This window comes from Dreissena polymorpha, chromosome 9 (genome assembly GCF_020536995.1).
Source record: "Dreissena polymorpha isolate Duluth1 chromosome 9, UMN_Dpol_1.0, whole genome shotgun sequence".
NCBI lineage: Eukaryota > Metazoa > Mollusca > Bivalvia > Myida > Dreissenidae > Dreissena > Dreissena polymorpha.
In genome coordinates this window covers 30,823,259-30,842,469 of record NC_068363.1, presented here as the reverse complement: position 1 = coordinate 30,842,469, position 19,211 = coordinate 30,823,259, and the positions used below count along the sequence as shown (strand labels likewise).

Below are 19,211 nucleotides of genomic sequence, written 5' to 3'. Positions count from 1 at the left end.
AACGCGGATAAATCTATTTTGTCTTTTAAACAATGCCTATAACACTCACAATCAAATCATTTTATTTCAAATGTATATGACAGTATACGGTTAATCTTGGCTGCGAGATTAACCCATTTATGCCCAGTGGACTCTCCCATCCTTCTAAATTGGATCAATTTATTTCGAAAATTAGGGATGTCTAGTGTACATATTTCTATATTTAGAATGTTTATTACTGAAAATCCTTTAAGCAAACAGCGCAGACCCAGATGAGACGCCGCATCATGCTTTTTTTCTGGACGCTAGGCATAAATGGGTTAAACAACTCATTCCAAATAACTACCTGCAATATAGTCAGATACATTATGGACAAGATAATAAATGTATAAATCATTACATGGGAGAGAGTGAGTATCAATAGTTTTGATAATGACTTTATTGCGTATATATTGATTGACGTTTATTTAAAACTTTGTTTAATTTTGTTTGGCACAAATTAATTATACAAACGAATGCATACATATACACTCGTATTTTTTCCATATGCAAAATATGCTTTTAAATACACTTCACGATAATTGTTATCGAAACGTAATTTTAACAGATGCTATTGCCTTTTTTGTCGATGATTGAGAAACGATTATTTCTTCAATGCGCGTATTATAATAATGACAAGAGATTTAATATTTATACACTTTTGTCATGATTCATATCAGTGATAAAAAAAACTAACGGTATGCACAGATGATAATCGCATCAACACAGGAGTTACATCTCACTGCAGATTGTAGCATCGGTGTTAGCTCGGTGACTCACGGATGCCTTCTGTCAGCCATGAGTGCACACGGCTGGAAAATCCTCCATCGAAGCTTTTTCAGCAGTGTCAATATAACCTGGTTTCGGTGTACTCTATTACATGTACTGTAAAGTCATTATTATTCGTTGCGCACGTGATTTCGTTGACTTCTTGGGCTAACTGATCTGCGATTTAACACAAACACATCGTGACAACGACTGACGCGAATTCTTCTTTTCTTCAAAGTAAGAAATCAACAAATTCGCGTTATCACAAAAAAATGTCTTTGTTAAACCACGAAATTTTATTCCAGCGAATATTAATGATTTTACAGTATTTTTAACTTAGAAAGCACCCGAATTACAATTGATTATGTATTGAATTGCAAACATTGATTAAAAATAATAATATATCTAACATTTTTTTCTGTGAACAGCACGCAATGTCATGCCCACCAATATAAATGATTTAACAGTATTTGCGAAGAACCAGTATTTCGCATAAATGTCAATGTAAAAGGCGAAGAGGAAAATAAATTTCGGTTGGTTCAAATATATCGACAAGAGCATCGGCAGTGGTATACATTTGAACAAGGGAAGATACGGGTAGTCGATTGATATGTTTAGTGTAGTTAAATGTTGCACATTATGGATATTGTATCGTGTTGTGATAATACAAGTTAAAGCGAAAGAATGTCGATGTCTTATGTGCAGCAGTGACAGGACGATTACTGAACAATGCTAACGGCATATATTATTTGCTGAATCAAGAAGATGGTGTAATATATATATATAAAGATTATATAGAATTATTGATCACAGGTTTGCCATGTGCTTTGCTGTACGGTAATCAACTATTTAACAACTACTAATGCAAGTAAACAACGAATTAAAATCCGTATACAGACTAGCCAATCTATGCAATAATGTTCACGTGTTTACGGCCTATTTTGATCGAGTTATGTAACTTCCAATAATTAAGTGTTCTTGATTACATTTTAGCCAGCTTCTTATGAAGAATTGGTTGTGAACAATATAACAATGCGCCAGTTATATAAGTCGGTATCAAAACTGTTATGAACATTTATTTGGAAAACGCATCCCAAAAAACAAAAGCTGAAAACATTAACGGAAACTAAAGCCATTTCACACAAAAACGGATGCTGAAATTTGTTGCAAGTAAACCGTAAAATCACATGCAACAGTGTGGCATCTTTTTACTGATGCGTTTTACAGCCGAATGTCTGGTTTGTACACGGTAAATACCTGTGCGGCAGGAGTAAAATCGTTTCAGGATCGCCTATTCATAAACTTTAATACCTGTAAAACGACGCAGCGAACGTTATTGGTGGAAATTATTTCGAGAATTCCTGAGGCTAAAATTCAGACGCTACAAACGGAGAGAATTTCACCCAGATTCTCGCGCCTGTTCATTCACGATTTTCTTTTTCTTCGCGACTAGCGTGTAACAAAACAAATCTATTACTGCGTTGGAGAAAAGCGGAGTACAACAAATCAAGAACGTTTCGAAAACATACCTGAGAACATAACTGTAAGTGCAATTAGAGGAGAAGTAAAGAAGCCACAACACATAATGAAGGCTGTGAAAGGCATTATAAAAGGAGGAATTCGACATTTCGAACAATATTACTGAAATATTAAGTTCACAATATCAGAAGAAAAATACGTTATTGAAACTAAAAATTAGAAATCACTTCCGTGATTGTCTGGCTTACAGCTAGAAGGATATTATAGCATTTAGCTTAAAGGATTGACATACAAATGGCTTCCGGTTCGGACGACGAACGCGAGATGATTGAGGAGGAGGAGAGGGACGTACTTCCGGATCTCTACGAACGCGAGAGCTCGGACTGCGGCGATACGTTGTCGACGTCTGAAAACCGCTCCGTGACGTCAGAGGAGCGTTCACGATCGATGTCGCCGGAATCGGAACTCGAAGAGCTAGAGGAAGTGCTGAGAGATCAACCGAAGCCCAAAGTTATTGTGTTTGATTTAGGTAAGTCAATCCTTTCATAGCCCTTCTTACCTTATAAGATTATTTTTTTCGGGCGCTCGCAATTCGTTCCATATAACGCTTAAGGACGGGCTTTTTTTGTGAGAATGTTGATGCATTACTGATGTGCGCACTAGATACGTATAATTATGTACAAAATATTTTTGTTTTGTAAACCTATATTATTTTATTAGTTTCTTATTTTTTCTCTAAGAGTGCACTTTGAACGTATACCTATGCAAACTAAACCAAAGTCGATTTAAATTTAACCGAATTTCGATTGATTCAAAAGAATGGTAGTATAATCGATGCTTTTTATTTTGATTTAGCTGTATCTTTTTGTATTAAAAATGACGGGACAATAATAGAATCGTAAAAGCTATAGTCAGTATAGTAAGTTAATGAAAAAACGTGTTGGATAAGAATGTGCCGAGTTAGGCCGAATGTGTTTTTTAACAAATAAGTTTTGTTTTATTTTATAAAGACATTGAATGTGTAAGCATTTTTTTAAGTTGATATCTTTAGCAAAACTATCTCGTCTCGACTGTGCAAATAATCAATTAAGTTTAAGTTCACATTATTCGCTTAAAACCACACAGTTCCTGTATTATTGCTACGTATTATTCTCTTGTTGTACACGATGTAATTGTGTAATTTAAATACTTAATTAAATCTGCCTTCGAAAAGCATTGTCATAATCAAACATCACAATAGTTCCTCACTGCTTTCGTTGAATCCTTGAGCAGTCCTGATCGCTCTGTATACTGTTAAATCATCAGTATTCTCGGGTAATAAATTGTCGTTGATTTCTTATATTAACCGTTCAAAGTATTTAGAACAAAAACAAAACAAATGTATTCGACGAACATTTCGCTTGTTTCATAAATAAGAAATCAACACACGTACGAGTCCACGAAAAGGGCATATTTTGAAAATCCACGCAATGTAATGCCGACGAAAATAAATGAGCCGCGCTCTGTGAAAATCGGGTTTAATGCATGTGCGAAAAGTGTCGTCCAAGATTAGCCTGTGCAATCCGCACAGGCTAATCTTGGTCGACACTTTCCGTTTAAACTTAAATTTGGCTAAGAAGACGCTTTATTGAAACGAAAAAAAGCGGAAAATGTCATCCCTAATTAGCCCGTGCGGACTGCACTGGCTTATATGTGACGACACTTTTAGCACATGCATGAAACCCCCTTTTCACAGAGCACGGTTCAAATGATTTTACAGAAAATTGAATGAACATACCATCAACATTAAGCACATAACAACTTAATTTCCCTAATTAATAGCTCCCGTTCCAAACGGATAATGTGAAACCGATCTTGTAATGTGCGGAACGAGGCGATTACCTGAACTTACACACACCTTTTGCAAGGAAGTGAGGCCTGTTATTGCGCTAATTAGACGGCGATATTTCACCGGGAGCAAATGTTTGAGCTCATAAAATCAACATTGCCCGCTGCTGTGGTGAAATTGGCCCATTCATGAACGGGAATATTGTTGTTGGTGTCTACGATAATATATGGGTTTTAAGGGGAAATATTATGGCAAACTTGTGTTCCTGTTTTTTGAAATTTTCTTTTTTTTTCTCCGAAAATAATGCCTTGTTTGTTATGCTGCATTAAAGGAGCAAATCATGTAACGCCTATTTGATTCTTTAACACGGTTCATATAAAATGTTCGGTTATATAATATGTTTGAACTTAGTACATGTACTTAATGCATTCCAGCCTTTAAGTCTTATCATATGACTACTGATTTTCAATAATCCGGTTGTATGCAATACAATCGCATTACTTGAAACTTGCACATTCTTCACATGTTGTGTGACTTAAAGCCACACACATTGAAATGAAATACATGTTAATCAATACATACAGATGCAATTTCAAAATGTGCAAAATTGTCATTAAATCTATAGCCTAGTTAGCAAGTTTTTTTTTTTTAAACCGACTGTAGGATTTCTAGACATATACGTCCATTTCGACAAACGCGATTAGTTCAAAGTTTTAAAGCGCAAAAAGACGGATTTCGACCATGTAACCACCAGATATATTCTTATTGGCATAGATAAAATTATATCTTTAGCCTAGTTAGCCAGTAATTTATTATTTTTCAAACGGTACCGCTTTTAAAATCAAAAGTATGATTTCTAGACGTATACGTCCATTTCGACAAACGCGATTATTTTTAAGTTTTAAAGCGCAAAAAACGTATTTCTACCTTGTAATCACCAGATAAATTCTAATTGTCATAGATATAATATGTGTATTATTTATACTTAAATTTACTATGCCAAATAAGTTGTGTGGCTTTATGCAAATAAATACTTTCCGATACTCAGTTGTCTTTTACGCATCTATGCAAACACCAACTCAACAAATGGATACACTTGCCCATAAAAATCAAGTTCCAAATGAACGTCGGAATGACAGTAAAAGTAATCAATTCATAACTTCTGTCTTGCAATTTAAGACCCATCCATAAACAATCCCTATTTACTGAATGACCCGAAAGCTTAAGTTCTCCAAATGTAAAGCCTTCGTTCCGAAGTTCAACTGATCGTGTAATTGTCGGTACAGGTAGATAACTGGTTGACTTACCGCGCACCATCTGCGCGCAGATAGGCTTGCTATTACGCTTATTAGACTGTAATAGTTCACCTTTATCAATAATTAGACAAAACCAATTATCAGTGTTGAAAATGGCCCATTCATCAGCGGAAAGACTGTTGTCGGTATTTACGGAATATATGGGTGCTTTTATGGAAAACAGAATGGCAAACTGTTGTTCACGTTCCTCCCATTTGTTGTTCCTCATGTAATAAAGCGTTGTTTGTTATCGTATAATAAGTAAACTAAGTTTACACGTATCTTGACATATTGTTCTACTTGTTTGTAGCAGTTCGCATTTAAATTTAAACTTAAAGTCGTTTTGCTCTTACGATTACAAATATTCAATAAAATAGGCGCTATCTGTTTTCTCTATGATGCCACGTTAGTTAATGTAACGCGTCAAGAAAGCGAGCCGATTCTCATACGGAATTTCCAGATGCACTAGATAAAAGGTGAAATCTAAACATCGTTGAAATCCAGACAGACTACAGAACGATTGCCGATACCGAATCTGGTGTATATCAAGTGATTACAATCGTTTTCAATCTCGCTGTTTTCCGCAATCTCCTGTGATATCTCGCGGATTAAATGTACGCTGAACATATAAATTACAGCATAATAGAGTTCTTTAGAATAAACTTCTTTATGCAAACTTATTGGTTTCATAAACAAAACATTTGCAAAATACTTTCATAGAATTGCAAATAAATCATAATTGACTTGCTACATTACATGCAATATGGACAGTTTTGTAATTGTTGAATTACATGCAGGACGCTATGTTCAGTATATCTCTTTCCATTAAATATATAAATTTTTGTTGGTGACAGCCAGATCATAGTGCACATACTGAACGATATATAGAGAATAACAAGTTACTGTCCCATCGTTTTGTAAAATATCAGGCGATGCTTAGAATAATATAACGGCGAGGATTGCCCAGCCGTTATTTTATTCGTGCCGAGCCTGATATATTACAAAACGATCTGGCAGTAACCTGTTTTTCTGTTTATCATACCACATTTTCCTAAAAATCTGCAAAACTATCCATTTTGTTAAATTTAAAATGTACGGATAATCGCTGATTTTGCGGATCCTTCTTTTACACGTTGACATACATGTAGCAACGACGTTCGAAGAGAAGACACGAATAATCGCTTATTTTAAACATCGTATAGAGAAAAAAAGTTGTTTGCACTACGAATGGGAAGAGTACATCCGCTTTTATTATAAACGTCTTGAATTGGAGATCAGGAATGGACTGCAGCGACAAATTTATCGAATAACACACTTCACCTAATAGTTTGGAGACGCCATTTTTGAGATGTGTATTGACATTGACATTTTAATGATGGTGTCAATATTGTCATACGCGTGTTAAATCGTTTGTTAAAATAGTTGAGGATAAACATACAGTAATCATTTATCTTGACTTTCTGTGCAACACTTGCGAGTGCAATTACTATATCGATATTTAAGATTTATTGTCCCATTGATGACATAATTTAACTTCTGTAGTGACTAGTCGGACTGTGGTGATTTAAAAAAAAATAAACGTTTGTGTGATTTTTGACATTAAAATAGAATACAATTTGTACGTTCTTGGTATCAAGTTGTTTGTTTTTTTGAACCTGATTCATGTTGATAGAAATTGTTGACTTTATTGCAAATCCAACGTTACTTCAAACATTGACTGATATAAGAACTTCCTGTTGACCATGATATACAAAAAATATATCATCAACGTTATATCAGATATCAATGCGGTGGTATGATAAATTACAATATCGGTTTAATGTTTAAGTTTTTGTGATCGTGTTACAAACGTTCGTGTACAACAACAACGTTACTACGCGTTGAATGTCTACAAGTATTCAATAAACATAGGCATGTTGAAAATACTTTAAAAAGTAGTTCTTAAATCGTTATTTGTTTCGTTTTACCAAACTATGTCCTAGTATGTGAACGTTATTTTTTACAACAGGAATTCTAAAAGGCTTTTTTTCTAGCAGCCATACTTCAATACATCTGCGTATCTCTATCATAAGCCAACTATTACAAGAACTATATCCACGTATTCTAACCAATAACTGGGGCCTTTACAATCCCGCGCTGTGTTGTTTTCTGTTACATAAGTTATAGCGCAGATACAGTTATGATGAATCCGAAAATGTAGGTCTGAGTCAAATGTACGTTATTACACATGCTGGCTGTGCGATATTGGGTAAGAGCGGGGTAACTTTATTTTAATAATCTACACACTTAAAGGGGATATGCATTTAATAACAAAAATGCTTCAAGTGTTAGATTTGAAAGGACATTCAACTGCACAAACAACATTGTTGATTAACCGAGTTGCGTCAGTTCGGAAAAAAATTAGCTCACACGATAATTGGAATGCGTTTTGTATCTTAAAGCACTTACGTATTCTCCTCACAATCTGTGACATACTGTGCAGTATTTCATCTCCACCCCTTTGACAAAAAGTGGAACCCTGATGAAAAAATGCACAACCAGTGCCAGCAACAGATGTTACCGCCACCGATGTGTGATTTACTGTCAACTGATTCTTCATTCCAAGATATCTTGGCAAACTTTTGGATGCACAAGTTACACAGTAAAACACTATGACTAATTGTCAATTATGCAACATTACAAACACGTTGCAAATATGTAAAGTAATGTCGCGACTGGTGTTAGAAGACAATACTACAATTCCATCGTCGGTGACAAATATGTAAAGAGAACATCACAGACGAAGTATATTGGTCAGATGCATTCACTAGAACGTTATTGTGGTATTTATACATTGATCATAAAGCATTCAGTGCAAATATGTAATTTGTTTCAACGTTCGTATTTAAGCTCAATTGAATCGAAAGACTAAGCTTAATCGAGGCGCTCTAGAGTCTGTCTTCTGTGAAGAACCAGTAATTATGTAATTGGGGGAAATAACACGAGGAACTCGTGACCTCCCCGTCGCTGAGCGGACACCATACGATATGGCGAGCTTGTATTTATTAGTTTGCTAGAGTTTATCCGCATTGATAAAGATAAATGTTCATATTCAAGAAATCTAGTATACAGCCATTGGTTGTTCCAATCAACACACCATGTTTAACATTGAACTCAATACGGATATGCGTGATTGCTTGCTCTGAAAGTTCCTCTTGATAAGTTCTAAAGAGGCATTTGTACAAGTCTGTTTAGAATGTTTGTAACAACTAAGGTTACTTCGGATCGCTGGTTTTCGATCAGTTTGGGAGTTGTCGCCAATAAACCAAATCTGCAGTAACTGTTGCATGTTTACCATGTAAAGTGATCAAGTTGTTTATTGATAAAAAGTGTAATTTGGTTGATATGTTACAAAAACATGTTCGATACTTATTGAGCAGTTTATATGTGCTTCTAGAATACGTATGTTTGTTATTTTATTTTGCACTTTAGCTGTGATTGTGATCAGTGTGTACTCAACATCGAAAACGCGCACCTTGCACTGTCAATACGAGTACAGCGACACTTATAACATCTCAATCAAAGCATTAGATCGTTCAAGAACACGAACTACATCGTAATACGTTGACATGTGTTGTACATTCCAATATATTTATATCCCCAGAACTGATCGTTATTATTAAATGGTATCATTATATAAAGCCTTATTTGTATTCAGGTTCTTTAAATAGGTAATCGAAATCCATCTTTAATGTTCAATCAACGCTTTTTCCGCTCAGGTAATGGCCATTAAAATTATTTCAACACAAATCTAATTTCACTGAATACAATAAGTATTAACGCGTTATTAAGTCAATCTTACTTCAATTTACTTAATGAAATCATTAAGATGTACATCTCCGAATATCTGATACTAGGTTCAAAGAAATTAATCAGTGGAACTATTATCATTCACCTTTTACAGATAATTTCCGAGATTGCTAGGATTAGTTATGGCACGCTATTTCCCAGATTCGTGATCAAGTGATTACATATCTCAATAGATTAAAGTTATTTTCGCCATAAAGATAAACATATGTTATCATGCCTGTCATGGCGTTTTGCCCGCTAAATATCATATCGATTATGTAACAAATGTTGTTTGATATGTAGACGTTAGGCTTCACGCAGCTTTACCACAACACAAAATACAAATAAAACAATTAAAATGTAACGGAAACAACGGTATGCATATTCTTTGATGGTATCATCGATGGTTTCATGATCCACTTCGTTCGCCGTGGAATGATACAAAGTACAAATTGTTACATGTTTCGGAATATTCCTATTCTGGCTTCTGAATTTTCGGCCTCGAATATGTACTGCCTTCTAGGGAAATTGGGCTTAATGCATGTGTGTAAAGTGTAGATCCACATGAGCATGTGCAATCCGCTCAGTCTAGTCTGGGGCAACACCGGATTTTTGTTTAGAAGGGCCCTCCGTTCAACGAAAACATCAATACAACGGACTTCACAAGCTTATCGACACTATTCGTGTATGCATGAGCAGAGTTTTTCGAGAGCGCGGATAATATCTTTGAAACACTGTGCAGTAAACGGTTGAGTTCCGAATGACAACATTGGATAACATATCCAGGTATTACATGTACATTTGTTTGCCTGCCTTTAAAGAGTCATCTGATACCGATATTATGTTGTTGTGTGTGATAATAAATACCCAAACATCAAATAGATTGCCATGCATACAAAACGCACACATATAATAAAAAGCTCGTACCGTGAACAGTTAGGTTCGTACTTGAATTTATAACGCCAAATCAAAGTTACATCATGCTTATGCGTCGAACATTTCCCGGATTCCTACTTCAAAAAAACATTGCAAACAAAATAACAATACAAAAAAATCTTGCCGGCATTTGCACAACAAGGCATTTCGATACACTTTTGGCAGCTGTGAAAGACCGAATTTTGATAGAAAAAAATACTATACTTTCAAATGAAAGTTCACATCCACAATGTTAAGCATTAAATAGAGTTCGTGATGTCGAACTATTGAACTACTTTGCCTAAATATAAGAAACTTAATGCTCAAAGCTATAACAGCTAATGGTTTTATATTCTTACTTACTAACATACCAAACCTACAATCTTGTATATTCTACATAATAAAAATCTAACGCAGAAACTTCAAAGATCAACTTTATAACATGCATTTCTGTGGTTTCGTGCTAATTGATTCAGAAATGTAGAAACATTTGCGCAACTCACTATATATTCAACGACTAGACGTTTGTGTTGAACGCTTGAAATACACGAAAGTATCCGGCGATTACAATTACATACAATGCAATCGTATTTAATATAATGTTTAATTATTTCTGTTTCTAGTTTTAAATTTTCAATGACTAAAGGGCAGATCTGTCTTCAATCTATAAAACGTCAAATTTATTCTAACAGCGTGAAAGCGGACGCTGAGTTTTTATTCAAATTTTATTCGAAACAGCACCTTATACTGACATTTATATTAAACGGTTTTTAGAGTAATTGTTAACATCGTTTAAGACAAAATACCAAAAAGGTTTAAAGGATGTTTTTAACAACCCAATACTCAAAATTATGTAACAAAAGTAAGTATTACCGCAATGATTAATAGTTTTAATACATAGCTTTGCCATAGGCATGTTTTATGACAACGTACCGAGTTGATTTGATTTTATATGGATTGTAATTAAGCTACATCTTCATGATTAAAAGTGTTCTTCACTTTGTTTCCTTTATTCGAAGCAGATAGCAATTACAAAAAACGTTTCAATAAATACAGAGGCATCATTGCATCACTGCATACCGATATGTTCCATTGGTCCCAAATAAAGCGTCACATTGGAATGGATGATTTTATGGTTGACGTTCTTATCTATAATTTTGCCCTACCTTAAGTCAAATCAATTACATACTTCATCACTCGATATAAGCAGACAACTGTTTACATACGATACAGCGTTATAATCGTAACAGTACAAGGCTTATTCTAACTATTGCTCGTTTATTTATTTACATACGCGAATGACGGTCATAATTATGAAATTAAATATTAAACTATACAATTTATTAAAAAGTATATTACACAACCATAATGATACCAGAGAAGATAACTACACAATATTGCATAACAATTGTATATGAAAAGTGTGTTATGCATACAGTTTCATAACAAGATTTACAAAATTCGACAACATGTGTTCAATTACTCAAATCCACTATCAAGAAATCTGTCAGACCTATTTGTTAATGATCGACACTCCAACTCTGTTGAAACATTCAACCCAAGGCGATTACACAGCCGGCGTGATGAACCTATTACATTTGATGCTACTTTGTGCAATGAAGATGTTACCATGATTTGTTACAGTACCTTCGCGCATATCGTTCGACGTTCTTATGAGCGCTTTACCAGTTTCCCTCATCATATGACACTTAAGTATTTGCTGTGTCCAGTGATATATTATTAATGAACAATATGAATATTGTGTTCAGAAACCCTTTGAAAAACAAATGCTTCGCATACACATATTAAGATGTTGTTCAAATGGTATGGTAAAACCTAAACATTTAATAAAATACCAATTTATTGTTGTTATTGAACTAAACGCATTATGTCAACAATCTTGTTTTCGTAGCATTCGCGGTTTTAAACACAGGATCGAACAAAAAAATCGCATACATTCAAACATCGCATACACGAAAATTGGTCGAGTATACCACCAAATATATGTTCGGTTTCGTTATCAGATTATTGATGCCTTTTTACATTCCTGTTCATACGTGCTAAGTTGTACTCATTTACCGTTTTACAGGTTATCTATAAGGTTACCTCTTTTTGGAACTCGTTCTTGAACTAGAATTAGTAAATTAACATTCTTCTGGAAGCTGGGTTAAGCTCTTTCCACTCTGATACTTACTGTTGAACACCAAACCCATTGGTAATGATTGTTAAACGTTTGTTTCTGTTTACATCGCTTCAAGTGAAAGATTATGCTTGGAGGAATGTAAATGGGGTTAGAAACGGTTCACACTGACACGAATCAACTATCGAAGCCATTCATAGGAAGTCCATTATTTACGAAATAAAACGCATACATAAAATCATTCTTTGTTTTACGTAATATCGCTGCACGTAATTTTTGTTCTGGTTGGCGCATTAACCCATTCATGCCTAGCGTCCTGAAAAAAGGACATTGCAAACAGCGTAGACCCAGATGAGACGCCGCATAATGCGGCGTCTCATCTGGGTCTGCGCTGTTTGCTTAAATGAATTTCTTTTTGAAATATTCTAAATAAAGAAATAAATATACTTGACACCCCTAATTTTGAAAATAAATTGATCCAATTTAGAAGGATGGGAGAGTCCACTGGGCATAAATTGGTTAATATAGTCACATTGTTACCCGTATGTACCGCACTATCATTACATCATCGACCAGTTTTATCGCAACGAAGTTATATCAAAGTTAAAACAAACACTCATTATGTATCATCTATTTTGTTTGCTTATATACTTTTGGAACTAGGTATTCGAAATAATTGTAAAATATCAAATCTCACTTTCTTTTTCGACTTTGATTCAACACGCAAATACTTCCGGTACTTTATTGCGGTACCCGAACATGTTCCCTATAGTCTTTGGTTCAGTTTTTATTTTTTTGGAAGGTGATATAAAAAGGTTACGTAAACGTTTAATTAGCTAAATTGGTGCCTCGAAGATGGACATATAGCGATAAAATCTTAGATATCCCAAATAAACCTATTGTTTACACATGTTTCGTTTACACCTCGTAAGCCTATAGATTCTAGAACGGTGTCATTAAATAAGATTGTGTATGAGCGCGTTAAATTCATTCATAACTAAATGATACGAAAACAGATTTTGATTTGACGTTTAAAACAGCTTAAAATTCATACATTTCACATACACTACACCTGACACACACTCTGATGTGTTTTTAAATGAACAAGCAATGTATTATGGATTTAAAATGACTAACAATCATTATTTCCGGTGCTTTGTTAATGGTATAGAGCCACGTCAAAGCAAATGACGTGGTAACTAAGATTGCAAAGTTGATTCAACACATGGCTCTCGTTGTGAGATAAGAAATTAACTGGCTTCTCAACACAATTATTCTGGATAGCAGCTTTAAGAAAGTGTAGTCGCTAAGAAATAGTCCGATTATTTACATAGATAAATACCATAGTCTGTATACTGATACAATAATAAAGCCAATAACTGTCATTAACTTTCACCAAAGGAAACAGTATCATTGGCGATTTTCAGAGACTCAAATCTTAATTTTCTGGTCTGCTTGTTACGATTCTTCAAGATAGTATTCATATATACTATTAATTCTATCTTAAACAAAATCAATCAACCGCGCTCTTAGAAAGTGGGTGGGCGTAATTCATTTGCGTAAAATGTATTTCCAGATTAGCCTGTGCAGCCCGTACTGCCTATTTACGGACAATACTTTCCGCTTTGTGGTTTATTTGTTTCATTGGAAGTCTCTTCTTAACAAAAAATCCAGTTTAGGCGGAAAGTGTCGTCCCTGATTATCCCGTGCAGACTGCACATGCTTATCTGGGACGACACTTTTCGAACATGCAATTAAGCAACTATTTTTTCAGAATGCTGCTCTAATAAGCTCGTTGACGGAGGATGCATCCTAACAATGAAGCGAGATGGAATACAACATATTTGTTTAGAGTAAAAAAACATATGTTTCTTTTATACCTTATGATAAAAAATGACATTTCTGCAGTGAATTAACAGCAGTAAAAATAAACAAATTGTTTTTTTTCACCGGTAGAAATAACACATTTTCGGAACTTATTTTATTTTTTTTTATAAATTTTCAGAACCAATTTTTATATTTTATGATCACGAGTGAATACACAACGATATTCGATCAAATCCAACAAATTTTATTTTTATTTAATGCTTTTTTCACCGTTTATTTACATTGTAAAAGATTTTAACCGGAGAATTTCGCTGGTATAATGACGTCGTTTTGTGTATTTAAATGTATTATGACACGCCATGGGGGAAAGGGTAACTTTTCAGCGAAATGGAAAACGCTGTTAATGCTTTTCTTGAAAAAGGGGCATAAAAGGAACATAAAATTGGTTCATGTCAGTGTAAGATCGTTTGTTATTTCACTCGTGGTCATAGAAAAATAATGTTTTTCACTCGTGCGCAAAATATGTTTTCTATGATCACTCGTGAAATAACAAACGATCTTACACTGACATGAACAAATATCCTCTATATAATTCATTGCTTACACATTGAGAACATAGTAACACATACACTAAGTTAGTATTTTTTTGCATAAAATAAAATCACACTCGCTTAGAACACTTACTGTGTTTGTTTTCTAAATTGTACATTCTTAATGTTTTTTTATGGCTAAACATATCTAAATTGTTTTCCTTTAAAAAAATGGTGTGTGTATTTTGTTTCATGTATGGTCAATCCTTTTTCTATGGCTGGAGTAACATGGGTAAAATTGCTCTAAAGTGTTCTGTATCTAAATGAACTACATTGTTTTGTCTACAAAGTGAACGAGCCAGTCAAAATCGCATTCGAAAGAAGCTCGTCAAGTGCATTTTGAGATTTCGTACTAAACGCTGAACGAGTAATTAGTTATAAACGCATGCACGCGAAACATATATATGTAAAATACATAATACTTGATTTAGTGCCAAGTACTTGTTGTGGCTGAATATATGACCGTTTAAAACAACGGGCATCGTATATTTACTAGTGCTGCAACAATACGCCAAAAACCATATTGCAATATATTGTCAGTTCAAAAACCCGTATTGCAATATATCGCAATATATTGCTAACTTGTACCAAAATTATAACTTGCCAATTACCCGATAATCCCATATATTCCAATTTTAAAGCAAATTCTGGTAAATATTTACTATAAATGTGCTAAAGAATAATAAGAAACACAAACATTCGCAAATTTTCTTAAGTATCAAATAAATTTTTGCAATTGTTACTATTTAAAGATGTGATGAAATAACGTCCAACCGGGGCGTTTTTCCCACTGAACACGCGTAATTCAGCTGACGTGATGTTCCCGTTTTTATACAACACAAAATACACCCATACTTCCCATGCGACGTTCTACATGTCTGTATAATTTTCGCGCACTTTTTATTGAGACAAAGGATAAAGCACTTTTTATTTGACGCTATAATTTGTTATTGTCGCGTTAGCATTCAAATTTGGAAGCGTGTTTCCGAAATTCGGATTACAAATAATGCTCAAATCAGAATCGAACGAAACATTTACAGCTGTGCGCAATTAATTCAACGATAATCTGTTCAAAAGCATCGAATGAATGCTCCCATGTAACAACGCTACTCCGTATAATACACTTTTTAGAATGCTATTTTTACGTAAAAAATAATTTACACTGCTTTGTTTTGTTTACCTTTTTATCATTATTTCGGATGGCTTTTCTGGACGAAATGTGAATGAATTTTTGTAAAATTTTCGTACCGGTATGATGAAAATCATATCGCAATACAATATGCGGATTGCGTATTGCGATATATACCGATATACCGGTATATTGTTGCAGCCCTAATATTTACTAGTAGTTTTGTATACAGATGTGCGACACGTGCAAAAAGTCCGTATACTACAAATTCTGAGTGCAATTTTTCAACAGGGCCACATTGTATAAAAAACAAGTTTGATTCCAACCAAACAATTGGACTAATTGATTATTTTTTCTCCGATAACAGTTACTTATTATAAAGAAAACTAAAAGTTCGTGTACCTCAAATTTAACTATGACTGCAATCATATGTCTAGAGTTATATTGTACCTTATAAACTTGTTAGGTCGCCGTGACGTAGTGGATATTACGTCCGCCTAGCAACAGGGATTTCGCGGGTTCGATGACCACTGCGAGAGTGCTCTTTAAATCTTCCTCATATAATAAAGTACAGGTTCTTGTCCAGGAAACGGATTTGAGCTCATTTAAAATAAGAATCAGGCTTTCGATGCAATCGATCTAGAATTAAAAGGTTGTAACAAATTCACCATGAATATTTGACAGTCAAATGACAAAAATGTACTGTGTATATTTGGAGGAACAACATCATATGCGTCCCTTTGACGTTTGTTTCAGTCTTACAATCCGCAACAACGCAGCTGCTTAAGCCAATATCATGGCTGCTTATTTTCATCATCAAAGACAATCCGATATCTCCCCAGTGTATTATACAATTAGTTTTATTAATACAACGTGGTTATAAGTACGTGCAATGTCGCCCTTATAAATTATTATTTATTATGTTTGTGTTTTTGTTTGGCTACCAATGAACGATGAAATGCATTAGCAAAAATATAACTTGATGCACAATTGAACGTTTCCTGGGAAACACGAATACATTGCACTAAATGATGTAACGATGGTTACGTCGCCACTGATAGCATATATTAAGAAAAGTACACATATTTTCCAAATATATTAAATATTCATAAACTGTTCTAAACGTGTGTTGTCGGAGATACACAAAACACACATTTGCAATATTAATGAACATGTTTACTGTCTGCTATTTTAATGTGTCGATTGTGTGTGTAAAGTAAACAAGCGAATGTCTAATAAAATATATATTTAGATTGATTCTGTAGTTACAGGTGCACACATTTCAACAATATCTTAACACATCGTTTACAAAAGACCTTCGTCTCTTCTTCTTAGATTTTTTGATATGATTGCTTTCTCGTGTATGGTTTAAACACAGTGATCGCAACTGACTTGTATATGTGTGTCGTGGTCTGTGGAAATGGGATTTAATGCATTGGCGTAGTGTCGTCCCAGATTAGCCTGTGCAGTTCGCACAAGCTAATCAGGGACGACACTTTCCGCCTAAACTTGACGTTTGCAAAGAAGATACTTTATTTGAAACGAAAATATCAGAAAAGCTGACAGTGTCGTCCGAGAATAGCCTGTGTGGACTGCATATTCTAATCTTTGACGCCCATTTACGAAAATGAATTCAAACCCCTTTTTCAAAGATCATGGCTCATATCTTCACCCAAGTTGGCGTTTTTCAGGAGCATTATTAGTCTGTTTTAATATCATTAAATTTAGTATGTCAGCTTTGATTCAAATATTATAACTGCTGCATAGTAAAAGAGGCACACAATTGAACCGTTAGTGTAAGGTAATCAGCTGATCACTATGGGTGTTGATTATTTTACTTATTATACTTTGTACAGGAAATAAATATGGTTAAAAATAAAGCGACTATTAATCTTGTTTAGATCTATTTTCTGTAAACATTAATGCAAATACCATTTTGGCCACGTTACGTTTACACATTAATCAGTATATTTTAACGGCGAAGCAATTGTATGGAATATTTTTAACGTTATGAAAGCACATTGTTCATCCTATAAGTAACTATACAAAAACATCAGCGTTTATTCAGGAACATATTTCTGCAATTAAATCAAGTGTTTACCTTTGTTCAACACTCTACTGGGAAATTGCGTGCATTGCCAGACATACAATGGCGGCACATAAACATGTTATTGAACTTTACAACTGCATACTTCGTGCATTAAATAGTGCCTTTTTATGTATATCTTTGATAATTTACAGTGCGACCGAAAAAGATTTCCATCATGATTGTGTAAATGCAGCCCCGATAATTTGTACATATGCATTTTCCACGTTTTTATAGTATACGTCAATGACATCGGACTACGGAAAATGCATTTTATTTTGAAATATAGATACATTAAATTGCATTGGATCTAATGATGTATGTTTTACCCATCTTACATGCACCATATGCTTATTGTACAGAACATCAAGAATGCGTGGACACTTTAAAACCAACTTTATGTCTACATACAAATTATTTGTACATCATAATCACTCTACATTTTTTATGAAGTAAATATTTACAAGTATGTGTTTCCGGATCGGACAAAATTACATCAACGAACTTCTCTGACAAAAATCAATTGAACAACAAGATTATTCGTATAGATAAACAAAACGTTTCCCTTCTAATGTATTAATAATGATCACCATTGTCAAACGTCTTAATTATAGAAGTTTAGTGAAAGCGTCAATGTTTTGCAGATGCATTAGCTGTGTGAAGGTTATTGTGTTGCTTACGCAAAAACATAAAGGACACGCATATGCTATATATGCTATATATATATATATATATATATATATATATATATATATATATATATATATATATATATATGTATATATATACTGTTCTGCACCGTCAGAAAATGTAAACTTCATCGACTTTCTATTCCAAAGCGCGCGTTTACTTTATGTTTTACTTCACTGTTGTAATAATTTATTAAAGTGAGTATGCATGATTTTGTAAAATATTTATGAATTTATATAAAATGTGTAAACAAACTTATAATACATGTATTTCAATCAAAATTAAAATAAAAGTTAACAAGAACATGTGTCGAAAAATGCGAAATAAGCCAGATATTTAATTCTGAAATCGAACATGTCTGTACAGTCAAATTCGACAGCATGTATAGCATGCATGTACGATGTGAATCTAAATTTAGTTTTATGGATCATTGCAATTTCTTAATAAAAAGACGAATGCGTCGGTTATTGTAGGAAAATATGAACGAAATATCTTCGTCACAATCGGCTCGGGGCGCTAATTTGTATGTGCTGCCTTTTATGAAATTCGTCTTCATTGTATAATTTTTCTTGCCTTTTTTGTGTTATTGTAACATATTTTTATCAATATATTACAATT

General features: G+C 34.0%; 1 protein-coding gene across 2 annotated transcripts in view; it reads left to right on the top strand.

The window, feature by feature from the left end:
* Positions 1 to 1,773: 1,773 nt before the first annotated feature.
* Positions 1,774 to 19,211, top strand: part of LOC127845614 (uncharacterized) — a 37,634-nt gene continuing 20,196 nt past the window's right edge. The window contains exon 1 of one of the 2 annotated variants that reach the window (XM_052376630.1): positions 1,774 to 2,794. In XM_052376630.1, coding sequence (XP_052232590.1) covers positions 2,560 to 2,794 — 235 coding nt within the window. In that variant the 5' untranslated portion in view covers positions 1,774 to 2,559. The remainder of the gene's footprint in view (positions 2,795 to 19,211) is intronic. The other variant, XM_052376629.1, reaches the window with a different exon arrangement.